Source organism: Haliotis rubra, unplaced genomic scaffold, assembly GCF_003918875.1.
Source record: "Haliotis rubra isolate DU_JTF1 unplaced genomic scaffold, ASM391887v1 Scf122, whole genome shotgun sequence".
Lineage (NCBI taxonomy): Eukaryota > Metazoa > Mollusca > Gastropoda > Lepetellida > Haliotidae > Haliotis > Haliotis rubra.
Window position 1 is genome coordinate 291,695 of NW_025765137.1, and position 19,915 is coordinate 311,609.

The following is a 19,915-nucleotide window of genomic DNA, read 5'->3' on the forward strand; positions in this document are numbered from 1 at the left end:
CTTACGACAAGCATTGGCTGCTGAAGACCAATTCTAACCCGCCTTTGTAAAAACATGTAATTAAATTTTACTCCATGCATGCCAGTACTTTCAATTTTAAAACCAAGTTTCTGCTATAATGCTTTAAAGAAACAAAATAACTATCACATCTGCAATACTTTATGTTTACAGTAACTCTTAAACCTTGCACAAAGAAAACTTCTTAATATTGAACTTCAATGTTAAAAAGGATTTCAAAGTGGGTTTTCTGAAACAAGTGACAAGGACAAAGTGTATAAGAAAAGAATAAACCTAAAAGGAACAACAGGTTGTAATATCATTACATGAATAACAGGCAATACAGAAGTATAGCCCTGAAAACTTAATACAAGATACCTTCCCTGCTTCTTCCATCTTGTGGGGTAGCCCAGTGGTTAAAGCGTTGGCTTGTCACGCCAAACACCCAGATTCGATCCCCCACATGGGTAAAATATGTGAAGCCCTTTTCTTGTGTCCCCTGCCGTGATATTGCAGTAATATTGCTAAAAGCGGCGCAAAACCATACTCACTCACTCACTCTTCCATGGTTAGACATGATACAGTTCATAACTACACCATTATGAGATCATATGTTGAAATGATATTTTCTTACATCAAGTTTAAGTTTTTTGAAGATAACGTCTACCACTTCGCCAATAAGTTTTCCTCCCATCTGTTTGGCCAGGTCCTTGATGGAACCGGTTCCTGGAAATAAATGTTCAACATTGGTAAAAGAGGTGTAATAGGGTTTATTGCAATCATAACAGGTTAACAGTCATATGACCATCTTATCCCACTACGGTTTATTGCAATCATAACAGGTTAACAGTCATATGACCATCTTATCCCACTAGGTACCCAATCACTGCTGGGTGAACAGAGGCAATTTTCAACAAACTCACGTGCCTAAGCTGAGACCAAATGTGCTTCGTTGTGGGCCAGGATAGAAATTTCATACCTGGTAGAGAAAAGTTTTCATTGCACAGAGGAATAGGGACATCAAAGTTCTCCAAGAAGGTGGAGTCGAGGATGGGTTCAGACCCAATACCCAGCTTCAGACCCATGGTGACTATAAAGACCTTCCTCGTCTCGTCACGGTCTATTGTGTACTTGATGATCACTTCGTCAGATAACTTCAGCTCAGAAGGAGTACCTGTGGACAAAAATAACACAGTGAGTGAGTAAGTGAGTTTGGTTTGAGGCAGCTTTTAACAATATTTTAGCAATACCACAGAGGGGGACATCAGGGAACAGACTACACAATGTACCTGGCCCATGTCACTGGCATGACAAACGAATGCTTTAACCACCAGGAAATCCCAGAAAATCACATTGAAAGGCAAGACTCTGACTTTTTGGTGTTCCATGCTTCTCATTTAATAGAGGTGTGATGATACAGAAATTTCACGATACATATTGCGTTTTCTTGGAATGATGCGATACGATTCCATTCGATGCATATCACGATATGCTATCTTTAGTTATTTTCGTTCAAATTGTATATTTTGATAGCAAGTAACAGTGTAAATCTTGACATAACCGCCAATTTCTGGTGAAAAATTAATAAGTTTAAGGTCAATTGATACATATCATGATACGAAAAAACGTATTGATATATTTGTCGTCAGATAAAGTATCATGATTATAGATACTACGATATATTGTCACAGCTTTGTCATTTAAACGCATGATTGTATTCATAACACATATACCAGTACTGCAAGAGATGACGATGTATCAGCTCTTTCAGTATAATGTTACCCTTTTAGTTCACAATCTGCATGGAAGGTACATGGCACCTCTTCTTGTTCACGGAACCTCTTTCTTAAAATGGTATCTCAGGGTTTTGTATGCAAAAATGTAGAGAATGGACCAGAAACACAACTGCACCCACAACACATCCATGACTTTGCTAATTGTTTGGTTGTCTACATGTCATCCATCAGTCAACACAATCAATGATTCATTCCAGGCTCTACAGGAATTATCAACATACACTTCTCTACACTGTTACTTCACAGGACCCTAATATTGTCATCAATGACCTTTAAAGCTGATAATTAGGGGTCCCGGAACCTCCATGTTTGTGAGTCAACTTAAAACCCTGATATATCTGTCCAACAGAGTACCTCTTTCATAAAATGGTATCTCTTTCAATACACGGTACCTCTTTCATAAAATGGTATTTCTTTCAATACATTGTGCCTCTTTCATAAAATGGTATCTCTTTTAATACACTGTACCTCTTTCATAAAACGGTATTTCTTTTAATACACTGTACCTCTTTCATAAAATGGTATCTCTTTCAATACACGGTACCTCTTTCATCAAAGGGTATTTCTTTCAATACACAGAGCCTCTTTCATCAAAGGGTAGTTCATTCATAAAACAGCATCTTGGCTCAGGGGTGACCACAAATATACCTTTGTATCAGGCACCTCACATGTTAGCTGCAGGTTTACGCACTCCCCTTTACCAAAATCATCAACCCACTTCTGTAACCAGAGTTTACCAATGTGTGGTTCCTTTCAACAATTATGCTATGTTACTTTGACCACAGGGTCTCAAATATCTGTTAAGCATAGAGGATATTTTAGAAATTGAATCTGGGCTCTTGGTGTGGCCAAACGAAATACAAATAAGGTGAAATTGGTAGTAACCACCTGGCTAAGATTGTAAATGCATTAAAACAATGGTGGCTATGATGATCAACTACTGCAATATTATGACATGAATTATGATGACACAGATAAAGTCAGTAAAGTATTAGAAATCTATAACATATCAAGATTCTGATATATATCCGAATCCTAATTCATCCCAATTTGTATTACGCCTAAAGACAAGGGAAAAAAGTATCTACCTTTGCATCAACATCAAAACATCTTTATTAATACTTGTACATCTCCAAATTAAGACAAATGATCATAAAGAAATATAGGACTTACCCCAAGCATAGCCAAAGAGTATAACCTCGTGGGTGCAGGTCTCAAAGTTGAGCAGGAGAGTGAATCTACAGGGGTCCAGCTCAATATAGGCTCTGAATGCCTTGTTGAAGCCAATAGCCTTGATCTCGGCGTCCACACATACGTCAACCCGGAGACAATTGGAAGAAATTGACATGTAGATGATCTTGTCCAGCTTTGAACTTCTTATGGCTGGTAAGGTCAGTGTCTTTCCAAGGACAGTACACACTGGAACAGTTGGGAGTATCATCCATTATTTATTGTGTGTTGTGTGTTTATGTTTAAACTGAAGTGATTGCATTTCTGACAAGCAAATGCTTTAACCACTAGGCTACCCCCATCTCAAACAACAACGGTCAAAAACTAAGCATGTATATGAAGTGTTACATTTTTACAGATTTTACCTTGGTAGTACACAGTACAGTACAAATAGTTTCATTGTACACAAGTACAGTGTTTCCTTTGTCACTCACTGTAACATCATGCATCTGTTTTATTTTATTTATACTTTACATACTTTTATCAGCATCCCTGAGCCTCTGTTCCAGCTGAGTCTTGGTTCCAGATATGGCGAGCCCCCTCTCCTGGAGGGTCTGCTTCAGAAGGTCCTGGGTGAAGGTCTCTGGGCGATGGCAGGGGGCAGACTTGCCTGGGGCCTGGGGATTGGGGACGTGTCTTTTACAGTAACATCCACATCTTGAGATAAACTCAACTCCACATACAATACACGCAGTATTTGGCATCTTTAAATTTCTCTTATTTGCGTAAAAGAATACTTGATGAAAACATTTCATAGTTTGTTAGTTAGCAAATACTCTTCATTGCTGAGCTTCATTTACAGTTTTAATGTGCCTTGGCAAATAGTAGCTTTGTTAGTTGTTAATTACATTTATTCTTTGTACAAAAGGTTGTGTTTTAAGAAATAAAAACACAAAAAGTTGATCATGAGTTGACCTGAAATTTGTCTGTGTCATATCTAATCCTGTAATGGTAGTCCTTTCAACATATGATGTAATATCTTCATGTGTACTGAAATTTACCTGACAATTATTCACCCAGTAAACTTTAAAAAAAATCACCTACTGACATTTGTTGTGTGCACATAATTGCAAAAAAACCCAACCCATCAAACAACAGACACACAATCAGTTTTCTTTCAAATAACAGATGTTTCAAACAAGTGTGACATGACCATGACGTTCTGACTTACAGTTTTCGATATACATGGGACAAGGGCCAGTACTTCCTCTATGCCCTTGTTGATGGTGTCCTTGACCAGCTGGGACCCCTTCTCCCTGATCCGCTTTTTAATGGCTTCCTTGTCAAATAGGGCCTTGTAGTCAACTGGAATGGATAAGATTGAAAATTTGTCAGTAGTCCAGTGACTTACTATATAGAACAAACTTTTTGGATAACAACCTCTTTTATTCGTGAGTGTCTTTGAGTGGTATTTTAGAAGTTGGGAAGTACAAGAAGTTGTTATCCATAAAGTTTGTTCTATATCGTACTTCGCAACTTCTAAAATGCCACTCAAAGAAGTCAGTGACTTACTTCCCGAACATTTATCTTCATCATTGCATACCATGACATGCATCAGGTCAGCAACCTGACCCTCTGATCCTTTATGACAAGCATGGGTTGATTAAACTGGATCATCATTAAGTCAACCTCTGATATGACATAGCACAAGGAATCCTGAATATAATTCTACCATTAACAAATTGGTTATTCACTAAATTATCATCTGTCTCATGTATTACTACTTTTGTAGACTCAAAAGGTTTATTATAATTATGAACTATTAAAATCTTTTTGATATTCAGAATTGAGAGTAAGCACTTACTCTTGGGCCAACGCATTGTGCCGTCATCGAGGCAGATGGGCAGAGGTGTGGGTGCCTCATCGAGGATGTTGAAGAATGCGATGCAGTTCTCAGCATCGTCCTGGGCGCAGAAACCTGCTCCCAACGTGATCAGTGACACGAACTCATCCTTCTCAAGTCTGACTCTGCAATCACAAAGTCACGACCAATAACATCAATGAGGCTGTCTGATAACATCAACTGATCTAGTGTGATAAAGCACATATGGTTTGCTGTTGTTCATGAGATTACACGGAAAACTACAATGTCAAATCCTTGGCCCTAAATATAATCATTTTCAGTCTTGAATGATGATAGTTACGGTTCAAAGATCAGAGGATTCATCAAAGGTTTGAATTGTTTAGTGGAACTCATATTGTACAGCATGGAAATGAATGATGATCATTGAACAAGTCTAAAAGATTATGATAGTTAAGAAAGACAATACACCTTCTCCTGAATTACAGCAAAATCAACCAGTGTAGTAACCCATTACTTGTATTATGATGATCATGGAACTGAATCCACGATTCGTTAAAATTACAGCCCAAGGTCTGTCAATATCATGACCCGGCTCCACATGTTTTACCAAAAGGAAAACTGTAAACATATACAATCAACAACAGATTACGTTCTGGGGTACGAACACATCTAACTCACCCACTACATCCAAGACTTACCTGACAACCAGCTCAATGCCGCCAAGAATATTTAGCTTGATGCCTGTCTTCAGTGTCTTGTCGAATCCTGTAAAACAAGGAGAGACATTCCACTTCAAATATCAATGTGTGAGTCTCCAATATCAGCAAAACACAGTCAGTGGTTTGTAAAAGGAAAAACAGTAATGAAAATAATGCAAATGAATTTCTGTGTTGTGAATTTCTGACATGTGGTGTTCAGGGCAAGTCTGTTCTGCTCTAACACTGCACACATTTTCCAATGTTTGTGTTTGTTGCCTGGTGCCATAAAATGACAGCACATTAACAAACAAGTCTTAACTCCTCATAATTGTCTAAAGCCCCAATCTGGAACACTTTTACTCAAACATTTTACAAGATGGTCAATCCTTACTGGAGTGGAGAAAAACAACAATGTAAAAAGAGACCTTGGGAGGAAGTGGAGTCATCAATTTGTACTTAAAAATTATGTTTAAAACTTATGGGAAGGGGTGGGGGTCATCGATTTTGTACACGACATGCAGGGGTGGATGGGAGTGACACTTACTTTGTACATATATTTTAGGAGTGTGTGTGTGTGTGTGTTTCCATTCATATTGTATATGCTTCTCCATAAAAATCAACATCAACCCCACCCATAAATTATGAACAGTCCCTAACCTGTATGTAGGTGTTTATTCATATTTTTCTTCAAAATTTTACCTGCGACAATATCTTTAAGGCCGTCCAGAGCTCCAAACTTCTTCTCGAACTTCTTCTCCACACCTACAATGAACTGGAAGTCGCAGGGATCCAGCCTGGCATACACCTTGTAGGCCTTCCGGAACATGAAGAGTTTAAAGTGAGCACAGCACTCCAGTCCAAGACACATGCTGTCGAACGTGCAGTAGATGTTCTTTGGCATCCCTATCTTCATGGCCGGACACTCTGAAAAAGATGATAACCGATTTAGTACCAGACTTTTGTTTTGCATTTTATTGCTTGCTGGTAGGCGCAACTAAATTGAATTGGGTTGTCCGTCTCAGCTGACAGTATACCATCAGTATTGTACTTTGCACAGATGTTGTTTATATTATGAACCACTGGTGTGACTGGTCCAATATCATGTACAGGAGGTGCTACTCGATGTTGTTGATTACAGTGTAATACTACTTTCTCAAACAAAAAAGGAAGTTGAATAGTTTTTATCTCCTAAGGGTAACTTTGGATAAGTTCCAGAGTATCTTTTGATGGTGGTAGAAGGCTACCCAACTTGGAAATAGGAGGTTGCAGTGAGTGAGGTGAGTGAGGTGAGTGAGGTGAGTGAGTGAGTGAGAGTGAGTGAGTGAGAGTGATTATCATTCTCATGTGGGAAGGTATTCTGTGTCCAATCAGATGTACATTTGTAGGTCATGGATATTCGAAAACTGTCAGAAGTATAGTTTAACAAGGACCTGTCAGTATATATTATTATAGGAGGGTATTTTCTGTGAGGCATTGAGTTTGGATAACTGCAGCTTAGAACAACATTGCAGTTTATGTCTCAGTGGGTCAGCTTGATGTGAGAGGAAGTAATACAGGACTTGAAGTTTGGGGGGTATGCCTCTGACTAACGAAGAACCCTCAATTAGCAGATCCTCTGACAACTAAGAGAAGCAACTCTGCAAAACAAATACCGGTGCCATATACAACTGGTTAAACCTTGTTCCTTCAAGAGCAAAGGAGTTTAAAAACCAAATCTGAGTGAATCCGTGATGTTTGTTTGTCAACAAAACCTACTGTTCTGTGGTGTGGTGATCCTGTTTATCATCTGTTCTCTGGTACCATCAGCTCTCTGTCCTCTTTCAGTCAGCTCAGTCCTCAGTTGGTCGTCCGTCAGTTGGTTTGGGTTGAAGCATGGCTTGTTGTCAATCATCTCCTAAAATTTGAGTTTTAACATCACTTTACAAATTTTTCAGGAAAAGGGAACATGATGGTTCAGTTTTATGTGGAATGAAAGCCTGAAGTGATGTTGGTCTAATCTTACTGTCCTGGTGAAACCAACCAATAACAGACCAAGAAATATTCACAGTGAATCTGGGATTCAAACCATATGTTCTGGCTGTGGCTTGCCTACAGAACATCACTTCACAGTGTAATGTTTGACAATGGGTTACAATATGGAGGCCTCCCCTTTATGTTTCAGAACACAGAAGAACAACCAAAGCAACACAATCATCAGTCACAGAAACAAAAGTCTATATTGTTGTCTGCAGCTAAAGGTTTCCGCTTGCACACAGGTCTATAGCAGCACTTCTATCAGTCAGTCATTATGTAAAAAACGGAATTCTTGCAATTTATAAATACCATTTGTTGCCATGGACAATACTTTTCCCGGTCATGAACAGTGAAGATTGATGGAAGCAAGTCAACTTTACTCAAAGAAAGATAGAAAGATAGATAGATAGATAGATAGATAGATAGATCTCTTTAAGAAGGTCCTACGACTTCCAAATAAGAAACATTGTGTTAAGTAATGAGCTTTGTCTTTCAAAATTATTTAATTTATACAACTTGTCACCTGTAAAATGTGAGAATTATAGGGCATTAAAAGGAAACAAAGTCGAATAATTTTTTTTTTTTTTATAATTCAGCACCACAAGCACTACAACACGTCACAATACCTTATTACGTAATTTGTCAAACTTTGTTTAAAAAAAACATTGGCGCAGCAATGCCCCGTGACACTGTTGCTGGGTGTTGGGTGTGTCTGACTGGAGGTTCCATCTACACTTCAATGAGCTTGCTCCATTTTTACCAAACTCGTTTACGATTCCGCAATTTTCCGGTTTGCCAGTTTTGGTGGACAATATTAATGAACGAGGGTTGGTCTCGCCTAATCACAACCCTACGTGGTAGACACATCCCTGCTGTCTCAGTGGCAGCGTTGGTGGTTGGGAAGGGTTTACGCGCTCAATGGTCAAAGGGAGACAATTCAAACTTCAGCCTTCGTGTAAGCCTGATTGGATGTCAGGAAACGTGCCTGATGATGGTCAAAGGGAAACAACCCATAATCCTGTTTGCGTTACAGATTTACCTCCCTTTATGAAGGGACATAACTCTTGATTGTTATACGCGATTAACTCCCTTTGGAGCACACGCTCTGTGAGAAGTTTTAAGCGGGACACTGTGCGGAGTTCAAGCGTGTAAAACACGATTACCTCCCTTTGACCACAAACAAACTACTATTGCCAAGACACTCTGCGGAGTTCAAGCGTGTAAAACACGATTACCTCCCTTTGACCACAAACAAACTACTATTGACATCCTGTGGCCCCTGACGATGTGTTTTTTCAATGCTACGTATATTTAAATGTGTTTTTCTTAGGTTAAATTCACGGGACTATCGACAGGGAGAAACCTGTCCGATGCTCATTATTTATTAGTGTTATTTTTCGCATACAGAGAGGAAAATATGACATATCCCATCCGAATCACGGAAAAAGAAGTCACAGGAATAAGAGTCACAATACCAATATATACAAGTGGGTCGTAAAAAACCGTCATTTAACTGTTTCTTAATTTAGTCAATTACTAAGTATATTACTTTGATTATGCTTCGTTAATATAGCAGTTACTGGGTGGCTTCTCAAATGTTATAAAAGCATTATGACCACATTTAGCTGCATTTTAACCGAGCATTCAAGAGATTAACTGCTCATTGTCTCATATAGGTCACACATAACTATTATTTTCCTACAAATTTGTTTTCAGAATTAAAACTTGGATACAGCTTAAGATGATTTAGTCTTGATTTGAGAGCATGACTGAAGATTGAATATCTTACCAAAACCGTGTGCATGATTGTTGACATGTGTGTTGTTTGTTTCCTTTATAAAAACCGTCTTGCTCTTATGGCAGAATGAAGCTTGACCTTTTTTGAAATTCGAGATTGTCTCTCTGTAGCTTATGAACCTCTTCTTTCAGTTAGAATGCAACACTTTAAGTTTACCGCCTAAATCCTACCTTTTTTTTCATTCATGAGTCATTTGGTCCCTTTCAGAATATTAGGTATGTGAGGGTGGGAAAGCCACATTAACTTGATGAGCCAGTGGCTGCACAAGTTGTATGGTCCCCAGGGAGTTGAGATTGAAAATACGTTGTGCCGTTGAGATTGACATCCAATGATGGAGGTAAAACAAAGCGCTTTGAGCAGGCATGTAGATGGGGTGGACTATAGCGCTATATAGTGAGTGAGTGAGTTTAGTTTTACGCCACACTCAGCAGTATTCCAGCTATATGGCGGCGGTCTGTAAATAATCGAATCTGGACCAGACAGTCCAGTGATCAACAGCATGAGAATCGATCTACGCAATTGGGAACCGATGACATGTGTCAATCAATTGCAAGTCAGTGAGCCTGACCACCCGATCCCGTTAGTCGCCTCTTACAACAAGCATGGGTTACTGAAGATCAATATTCTAACCCGGACCTTCACGCGTTAGCACTCTATGAATACCTATATAATATAATATTGGTCATATGTCACCATTGATCTGTACAAATAAAATCCATTCTATTTGTTTCGGTCTTTCACCAATCAAGGCTATTACAACAATAATCTCGACAAATCGCCGCAAGTGATCCTGACCTTGATGAGGGTGATGACGTCCGCCATTTTGCGCTGGCTGTCGTCCAGACCGAGTATATCCATGATGTCTAGCAATGCTCCCAGCTTCAGGTTCCTCACAGAGAACTTCTTCATAAAGGCAGCAGGTTTCTTGAACAAGGCCTTCAGCGCTAGAAAAGGAATTAACCACATACATTTGTAAATGTACTTGTCAAAACATTTTGGAAATCTGGTAGTGACCGACACGTCTTCAAGCCAAAGGATCGGCTTCAATACTTCAAGTGAGTACAATACGTGAAGCCCATTTCTGTTGTCCCCGGTCGGAAGACTGCTCAAATATTGTTGAAAGCGGTATTATAATATACAATGTATTCATTCACTCACCAGTATCATTTGTTTTGCTGGCTTTATTATCTATCTCGGTCTTCTTTGTCTTCTGTTTCTGGTACATAGAGTCAGGCTGGTCTGGAACATACGTGTACATAAATAACAACGTGTTAAGGTATTGTGTCCATACCACAATGAGGCGACTGCAGGCGACGCGGATAGCCGCGTAGTTGGTGGTGTCGCTAGACCAACTCCCTCATCAACACAAACGTTTTAACAGGCTACATGTGACTGTCAGCCTGGGTCCCGATCCACAATGCGTTCGCAAAGTTACGACCTGTCGTAACTCTATAATTTATCATAGGCTTACGAATATCAAGGCGCAACGAACGCTTTGTGGATCGGGAACAAGAATGTTATAGAATATTTTAAAGATAACGGTATGGAAACAAAAAAGGGGAACGACTGTGAATGACCCCACTTATATATATGTACAAAGTAAGTAACCCCGCATGTCATGTACAAAGTCAATGACCCTGCTCCTCCTTTCCATATTTTTAAAGCATAATTTAAAAATAATTTTATGTACAAAATTGCTGACCCCCTAGTAACATGTGTACAAAATTGATACCCCCTTCCCCAGAACAGACTGGGTGACCCCCTTAAAATCAGCATTCTCCACCACCCCCAAAAAAGAAAAAGAAAGCCATAAATTATGAACGGTCCCTTAATACCTCCGCTTTTTATATTCATTCATTACAATATTAATATAAGTATGTACATAGGAGCTTACCCATTCACCAGTCAAAATCGCTTACAAAGCCAAAACCGAAATACAGGTTTACATACTGTTTGCAGCACTCAGGATCTTGGATGGATCTTTGTCCGGGTCGACGTTGGGCGGATTGTCGATATTCTCTCCCTTTCTCTCGGGACTGGTGTCATTCTCGTCCTTGCCAAGCAGACCAATGACGGAGCCCGCCGCGACAGTCTCAAACTGTACAGGAAACATGGTGAGATTACTGAATGCCACTCTGTGTCCTCAACATGTGGTGATGACATTTGTGATACGATTTTTCCAGATTATTGAGTGAATGGATTATGTCTGATTGAATGAGGTTTTATGCCTTGTTCAACAACGATGTGACGATATGTGTGTCTGAATGAGTTTAGTTTTACGCCACACTCGGCAATATTACAGCTATATGCCGGCGGTCTGTAAATAATCGAGTCTGGACCAGACAATCCAGTGATCAATAGCATGAACATCGATCGACGCAACTGGGATACCATGACATGAGTCAACCAAGTCTGAGAGCCTGACCACCCGATCCCGTTAGTCGCCTCTTACGACAAGTATGGGTTACTGAAGATCAGTTCTAACCCGGATCTTCATGGGATGTGACAATATGAAAAAGTGGTTGATAGTGTGAACACCAACACTAAATAATTCATTATTTGAAGTGGGAGTGAGCTCGCTTGGTTTAACAACCTTCCGAATAATTTCCACAATATTTCTGACGACTTAATGCCAAGGAAAGCCTGAAGTGTCATAGACTTCAAAGATTTTATTATCATCTTCAACGTCGTCGTCATCATCATCATCATACCTTCCAGACCAGCTTGTAATCATCACATTCCTGGATCCACTTTGGTATCTCGGGTATCCGAGGCTCCAGGAATCGTGTGGGTTCCACAGGACCGCCAGGACGTCGCATGGCGAAGTGGATGTGGTTGTTGCTGCCGCACCCTGACTCCGTGGCCACTCCAATCACCTGACCAGCTACCACCTGTGTATTTAAAATGACTTTATATATAGCAATTATATATCATTCCAGTATCTCCATGATCAATATTGCAAAACTTTCGAATTACAACCAATGCAATTCTTTTAGAGTTACGTGTATCTGGACACTTTTCGTCTCTTTCAGGTGTTTGTGAAGGATTCACTGGTGGAGCAGGATATGCTAACCTTTCACATTAGTGAGTGAGTGAGTTTAGTTTTACGCCGTTTTTAGCAACATTCCAGCAATATCACGTCGGGGGACACCAGAAATGGGCTGCACACATTGTACTCATGTGGGGAATCGAACAAGACTACCCCACCGTCCCCTTTCACCTTAAGTATCATAAGTATTTAATAAATACATGTGTATTATACAGTCGAAATCGTACAACGGATATATGATTTCGGAAACGGATTTTATCATTGTATTTATAACTTTGACACACGTCAGATAGATAGACTGTAATTTTGAGATTACTGTTGGCTATTCTGGTTTTCATCAGTTGTCTTTTGAAGAAGGAAAACCCAGAAAAAATAATGAAATGTAAAATCTGCAGGGGAAGTTGTCTGAAGTCAAGCTATTGTTCAGACTTTCTTGGTGTTCAACTTCACTTTAACTTTCTGGTCAACGTTGAAAATTGCATAGATGTTGAAATATCGGAAGGTTCTCACACTTGAAAAAAGGCAGTTGAACAATTCGCTAAACCGAAAATTTATTGGTCCGGAATTCTGGGGAACCATAGTGTGTAGATTAAAAGGTTCCCCTGTACAGCGGCCACCGTGGTTGTGGCAGGACGTAACCCATTACAACAGAAGGGGTGGTGGGGTAGCCTAGTGGTTAAAGCGTTCGCTCGTCACGCGAAAACCTAGGTTCGATCATCGGCCTATACATTATACAACACTGCCTGACCTGGTTGTCGACATAAAGGCCGTCGTTTGGATGTTGAATAGTGGAATTGGGGTTGACGTTGGTGATGATGATGTCTGTGTTCTTGAGGGAGCCTCCAGTCGCCTTGATGACCACTTCATTTGGCTTGTTGGACAGCATGATGATTCCGGGGAAGGGGGCGACCACCTGTTATAGAAGAAAGACGGTATCCATTTAGATACAATGGCTGACACATTTTTAGGGGCACATTCTCCTCACAATTTACCAATGTATCATTATCCTTAAGGGACAAAACACACTTCCTCATGAATATAATACAAGTGACTGCTTACTACTATCCGATCCGTGAAGATCCGGGTTAGAATGAATCTTCAATAACCCATGCTTGTCGTTATAAGAGGATCGGGTAGTCAGGCTCGCTGACTTTGTTGACACATGCCATCGTATCCAAATTGCGTAGATCGATGCTCATGCTGTTGATCACTGGATTGTCTGGTTCAGACTCGATTATTTACAGACCGTCGTTATATACATGTAGCTGGAATATTGCTGAGTGCGACGTTAAACAAACTAAACACAGTAACTGTGCCCTTCCTGGCCTTGTTAAATGCGGACTTTAATAAGTTTGTTGGCAAAAGACAGTTCACTCACAGATTTGCCTTTCATAATGGTTATGTCCACGCCGTCGTTCTCGTACTCTGGTTTCCCATTCTTTAGGCGGGAGGGGTAACTTCCATGCCCGTCACAGCCACCCCCGGTCTGTCTGAGGGTGCGAGGGAAGGCCTTGTGGCACTTGGGTCCAAATACACGATCAATCAGAGAACGCGCTGTGCGGTAACTGAAAAAAAATATGTTGTGTCAAGAATCTCTTCTCTCTTTTACAAAAAAGTGTTGACTGGTAGAAAGATGATTAATAAAATTATTACAATTATGAAAGGGGCACAGCTGTGACCCTTGTAAATTAAACCCACATGGGAAATCCATTCAGGGGAACCTTGATAAATCAACCTTTATTATACCAGACGCCCAGCAATTGGGCACCATGAAATCAAATTAAATTTTAAGTTGGAAACGCTTTCATCCAGAATGGATGGGTTAACGAGGATCTACAGTCGGCACTCACCCCTCTCGAAGAGCGTCGAAAGCTTCTTTGATGTCTTGCACGACCTTGAAAACCTTCTCGTATGTCTCCACGAACCTCCCGCCCAGGTTCTTGAGGCCGTCAAGGGGAGCCAGGAGATCATCCACGATGCCCTTCACAATATCAATCACCTCCTGCTTCTGCTCGGCCTGAAAACGTCATATGACTGGATGAGATAACTGGACGTTATGACTAGACGATATGACTGAGCGATATGACTGGGCGATATGACTTGACGATATGACTGGACGACATGACTGAGCGATATGACTGGATGATATGACTGGACGATATGACTGGGTGAGATGATTGAGTGTGATGACTGGGTGTGATGAGCGAGCGAGCAATACTCCGGTGACGTTACGGAAAGGAGGTCAAGAAACCAGATCGCCAGGAATCGAACCCAGGGCTTTGGTGTGAACCACTGCTTCACTCAGATAACTATCCGGCAGACCGAAATAGCGCAGTTGTACTAGTAGTAGTGGTACTACCTGGTAGTAGTAGTACCAGTAGCAGTAGTAATAGTAGAAGTATTTCACTGCTTCCCCACATGAATATCCCACAGGCAGTAGTAGTGGTACTACTTGGTAATAGTACTATTACCAGCAGCAGTAGTATTTTAGCCACCATCAGAAATTGGTGTAAACTTTCATATACCCGGCAAGTACTGGTACCGCGTTATTGGGGTGTTTGGGATGTTTGGTTTAGTCAGACTTACCATGGTAGTTTTTCCTTTAGTAAACTCGGCAATTGGGTCCTTCTTTCCCTTGACCACGTCGTTGACCCATGCTGACCCTCCCGTTCTGAGGGCGGAGGTGGCGTTAGACGCCATTGCCCTTATTTCCGATATCTGACCGCGAAGGTCCCACCAGTAGGGCTTCTCCTCTGAGAAGGCAAAATATCATCATCATCACCATCTAATTATCAATCTGTATGGTCTTACGATAACTGATTACACGTAAAACTTTAGGCTTTCCTCCAAACACCAAGGTAACACTGGAATACTGGTTAAAAATAGCCTACTCACTCACTCACAGATACAGTCGAGAGAATCGAGACTTATAGGTAAAAGTAACAGGTATTGGCATATATTCATTTTCGGAAATGTATTATAAACATTGGCTTTGGCTTAATCAGATGTCGTGTATGTTCGCACAAACGGCGCATTATATTTCGTAGTCTTAATTCAATGTGCAGCTAAAACTGGTGACGGTATACTCTATCTATGTCTTCCCAACAGCTGATCATGACCCAGTTTAAGCTATACTTCTATCCCATTCATGATGTAGATGCAATACATATGTACGTGCCGAGGATAAAACATATAAGCGCAATGCAACAATGACGTAACGTCGAACTATCCAAGTAATACTTACTTTTCAAAAAGAAACATGCTTGCTTTGTTTTGTTTATTGCCTCAACCAGATTCTTCACTTCCATGCCAATCCTGTGGGCAAAAATAGGTCGTCAGGTGTTAATACTTAGTGGCAAAAGTCTTGGAACCGCGAAGACACGTTGGATGTTCTCTATATTATGTTACACTTGTACGTCTCATATATACATATAGTGAAACTGTTAACTACATCATTTATATACGTTTGCTTAAGAAGTTGCCTCGGTTGAAACTCCGGTTATCTCGAATTGAAGATAACTCGATACTTTAAGGGTCCTGAAGATTACGAATTATCTATGTTAGTCCCCCTTTTCCATCTATCAGTATATAAAACACTAAAGAATACAATATTATTCGAATTTTCTTGTCATGAAATTAAAGAAAGAATACTGGTGACATTTTAACGTCATTGATTTAAAGTCACGGTCTTAACTCACGTTATGACGTTGCCGGCGATACCGGATATCGCTTGCTTCGGGTCGTTGTTGAAGTTCTTGAAGCCGTCAACAATAGTTTTAATAGACTTGAAAATCTGTTCCCCGGCCCGTGGGATGACAACGGTAATAGTCTCCATCAGCGTCTGAAAAGGGTGAAGGCCGTGGCAATGACGTTAAGTGAGCTTCCGGCGACGTCATGACATGTGTATTGAATGACATCGAATATCCTTTTTCAGAAGTTTCTCATGTGTGAGTACAAAAATGAATATATTCTTTGCCAATCATAATACTGGTGTGTTGCCTCCCGTATCAATCCTGGCTCTCATCATATATCGGTTTGATGTGTCACAGTGGAAAGGAGCAAATAATGATATCAATATTTCAAGCGTACAAAAACTACCCATACATATCATGAAGGCAAGAATTTTATGGATGTCATATATAAACTTCGAAACGTCGTGTCCATCACAATAACGAAGTTGACATCCATAAAATCCTTGCCTTTATGGGTATCACGTCTAAATGCCATTCAAAGACTCAATACATATCGGGGCAGTGGGGTAGCCTAATGGTTAAAGCGTTGGCTCGTCACGCCGAAGACCCGGGTTCGAATCCACGCATGGGCACAATGTGTGAAGCCCATTTCTGGTGTCCCCCGCCGTGATGTTGCTGGAATATTGCTAAAAGCGGCGTAAAACCAAACTCAGTCAGTCAGTCAGTCAATACATATCATGATCCTAATGTAACATTTAGTTAGTATTAGTTCTTTTCACGACCTTCCTCTGATCCAGTCATATGGCTTGGTGACTCCACCAGTCCCCGAAGCCTGTAAATAGTGTAAATAGTTGACAACTCACATTGTAGAACGTCATGACGGCTCCCTTAATGTCTTTGTACAGATTCGTGACCTTGACAATCAGGTTCCGCGTGGGGCGAATAAAGGGAGGTAACTGGTCCTCGTCGATCTCGCCCATCGCTGCCATGGCCAGTGCTGATTTCTTCCCAACCTCCACCACCTGCGTGTGATAATTAATCAACGTGTGTCAGTGGTCATGGTTTAGGAGTATTTGAGCATCAATAAATGGAACGTGTACAACAGTGCCCATGCCGTCCAAGACACAGCGTCTCGCAGTCCAGAGTTACGTCCCTTAGGCGTGTCAGAATCCATTGATCCTGACCTCGAATTCCAGGTAACTAATTATGATTGTTGGGTTGTCAGAAGCATATCCAAGCTCGGTTATATTTTTGACAAATACCTGACATCACTGTGTCGCTGTGATTAAAATCGTAGGAATCGTAAAATGAACTCATAATCTTATGATTAAGGAAAATGGTTTCATTGCTTATATGGCGTCCTCCCATTACGCAGACAGGCAGTTCGCAGACGCCTTAAAACAACAACATTTATGGTTCAGTGAACAGATTAGCTACACCAGTTACCTGCACATTATAATGGAATAGTCCAAATAAAAACACAAGATTAAAACTGAAGCTATCTCATTTACTTGAGATGGCCGAAAAGACATTAATTTGAATTTTGATTGCTGCAATTTAAAAACATTTGATTTTGATAAACATTTGGGTTTAACCTTCTCGTCTAACGAAAGTTGGCATCATCTTATTGAAAACATTGTCAAATAGACATCTAAAATTAATGGAACATTTCGGAAATTAAAGTTCCTACTAAATAGAACAACATTAGCAAAAATGTATATTGTATTTACCACACATGCATGGCATCTCTTAGACCTGCGTCACTGAATGGTTCGAACATTTAGACACTGACAAGAAACATTACCTTCTAAAATATCTCATTCAGTCAAGGACCCGTTAATTACGTAGAAACCGCACTGTACACTATCGCAGAAAGAATTCTTCGTGATATATTTATCCAACCTGTCACTAATTCCACCTGCACGTCCACGCATCCACAACACCATAACGGCATAACACCACATTCACTCACTCACTGCACAACTTACCTTCTCGGGCATTTCTTCCAGCGCCTGCTTGAACTCGTCCATCATATCCCCAATGGACGGATCGCCCCTGATGATGTCTTTGAACAGGTCAACGCCTACCTCAATAGCGTCAACGACGTCGCCTTTGATTTTATCATAGAGCTCCACCAGTTTCTTAATACTGTCGATATCAAATTCCTGAAAAGTTGTCATGTTAATATTTAAAAAACCCCATCAAAAACAAACAAACAAACAAAAATGTATTGTGATGTGCATCTGACTGGACCTTGTTAAATGACTTAGTTGATATTTATACTCGTGAAGAGCCGCGTTAGAATGATCTACAACTAGGAGACTGACGGGATCGGTGAATGGACTCGATGGCTTGTTTGGCACGACATCGTATCCCAGTTACGTAGATCGGTGCTCATGATGTCATTTGAACACTGGATTGTCTGGTCCAGGCACGATTATTAACAGGCCGCGGCAATATAGCTCAGTGCAGCTTTAAACAACAAACTAGTTGATATTCAATTTCGCGTCAGAAATTTTGGTTTAATGTACAGAAACCTGCGAAAAAATACACATACTTCCACCAAAAAACTGCGTGCGCTTAATTCATTTAATATGTTCCTTCCATCATCAATCGTCTCATAGCCTACTAGTATTTAACCAACACCCACCAGTACCAAACAAAAGTCTCACTGAATAGATGTGACGATAACCGATGACGTCTAAATGGTTTTCAAAACATTATGGTGCAATTCATTGGAGTGATGTACCCAAGCAGAAATCAAATGATCGCAGCCAAGCAATGTATGCAAGTCAGTTTGGGGATGCTGAGAACCAGTAGCTGTGTACCTGCAGCAGGTTAAGATTGTAGGAGGCGCTGCCCTTGAAACACAGCCTTGCCCTGAAGAAGTCGACGTTTTGTCCCAGAACTCCAAGATGAACCATCGCGTATGCTTCATCGTAGACAGTTAACTTAGCGTGGCCGTCCAGGGGAGCTGAACACGAAAGTGGATATGAGAGAGTAATTAACAGGTGCATTCAAAGGTTTATTTGATGTTCAACTTGCCATTTGTTTTAGGTTGGGCGACCAACAAACAACAAACGAGACCATACAACGTTATCATTTCGAATCTGACCTGCGGATCCAAAGGAAGGTAACTCTGCAGTGTCCACAGAGCCACCAGTACTGCAATAAGAGGTGGAATCAGTGACGCAGGTAGTGACCATTTTATTAACACGACAAGCATGTGTACGGTGGTCATCGACCATGGGTCTTTATTGAATTTGGGTTCAAACACGAACAGCAAATCCTCTACCACAAAACGCTACATAGCAAATTGCAGCAAGTTAAAGGTATTGGGCCAGCTGTGCAAATGTAATCTGCAGAATATCTCCCATTTTGTGAACTGAACTGACATAATGTGAATAGAGGGGCGGTGGGGTGGACTAATGGTTGAAGCGTTCGCTCGTCAAGGTGAAGACCCAGGTTCGATTCCCCACATGTACACAATGTGTGAAGCCCATTTCTAGTGTCCCACGCTGTGATATTGCTGCAATATTGCTAAAAGAGGCGTAAAACTAAACTCACTCACTCATAAAGTGAACATTTTGGAATGCCACTTTACCCATACCTAATGGTTGTTTCTGTTGTCACCATGGGTACTTCTTACCTGGGTTGTGTAGCCAATAGAAACACGATGGACTGATTCAAGAGGATGGACAAGTGAATTAAATATTTGACAAGTGAATGGAACGTGAGGATAAAACTATTTCACCAAAAAGAAAAAAGAATCTATTTGATCAAGAAGAACAGAAAAACGAAACTATTTCACACGATGAAACATGAGAAACTATTTTCA

The 19,915-nt window shown here is 40.5% G+C and overlaps 1 protein-coding gene across 1 annotated transcript in view; it reads right to left on the reverse strand.

The window, feature by feature from the left end:
• LOC124265896 overlaps nt 1-19,915 on the reverse strand; it is a 124,597-nt gene that overhangs the window by 82,719 nt on the left and 21,963 nt on the right. Inside the window, 22 exon segments of the mRNA XM_046700748.1 lie at nt 632-723; nt 977-1,171; nt 2,967-3,212; nt 3,502-3,640; nt 4,195-4,328; nt 4,828-4,991; nt 5,526-5,592; nt 6,225-6,449; nt 7,281-7,419; nt 10,132-10,280; nt 10,495-10,575; nt 11,287-11,434; nt 12,048-12,227; nt 13,134-13,298; nt 13,764-13,950; nt 14,236-14,402; nt 14,972-15,138; nt 15,630-15,700; nt 16,084-16,226; nt 16,941-17,099; nt 18,066-18,242; nt 18,906-19,051. Coding sequence (XP_046556704.1) covers nt 632-723; nt 977-1,171; nt 2,967-3,212; nt 3,502-3,640; nt 4,195-4,328; nt 4,828-4,991; nt 5,526-5,592; nt 6,225-6,449; nt 7,281-7,419; nt 10,132-10,280; nt 10,495-10,575; nt 11,287-11,434; nt 12,048-12,227; nt 13,134-13,298; nt 13,764-13,950; nt 14,236-14,402; nt 14,972-15,138; nt 15,630-15,700; nt 16,084-16,226; nt 16,941-17,099; nt 18,066-18,242; nt 18,906-19,051 — 3,341 coding nt within the window.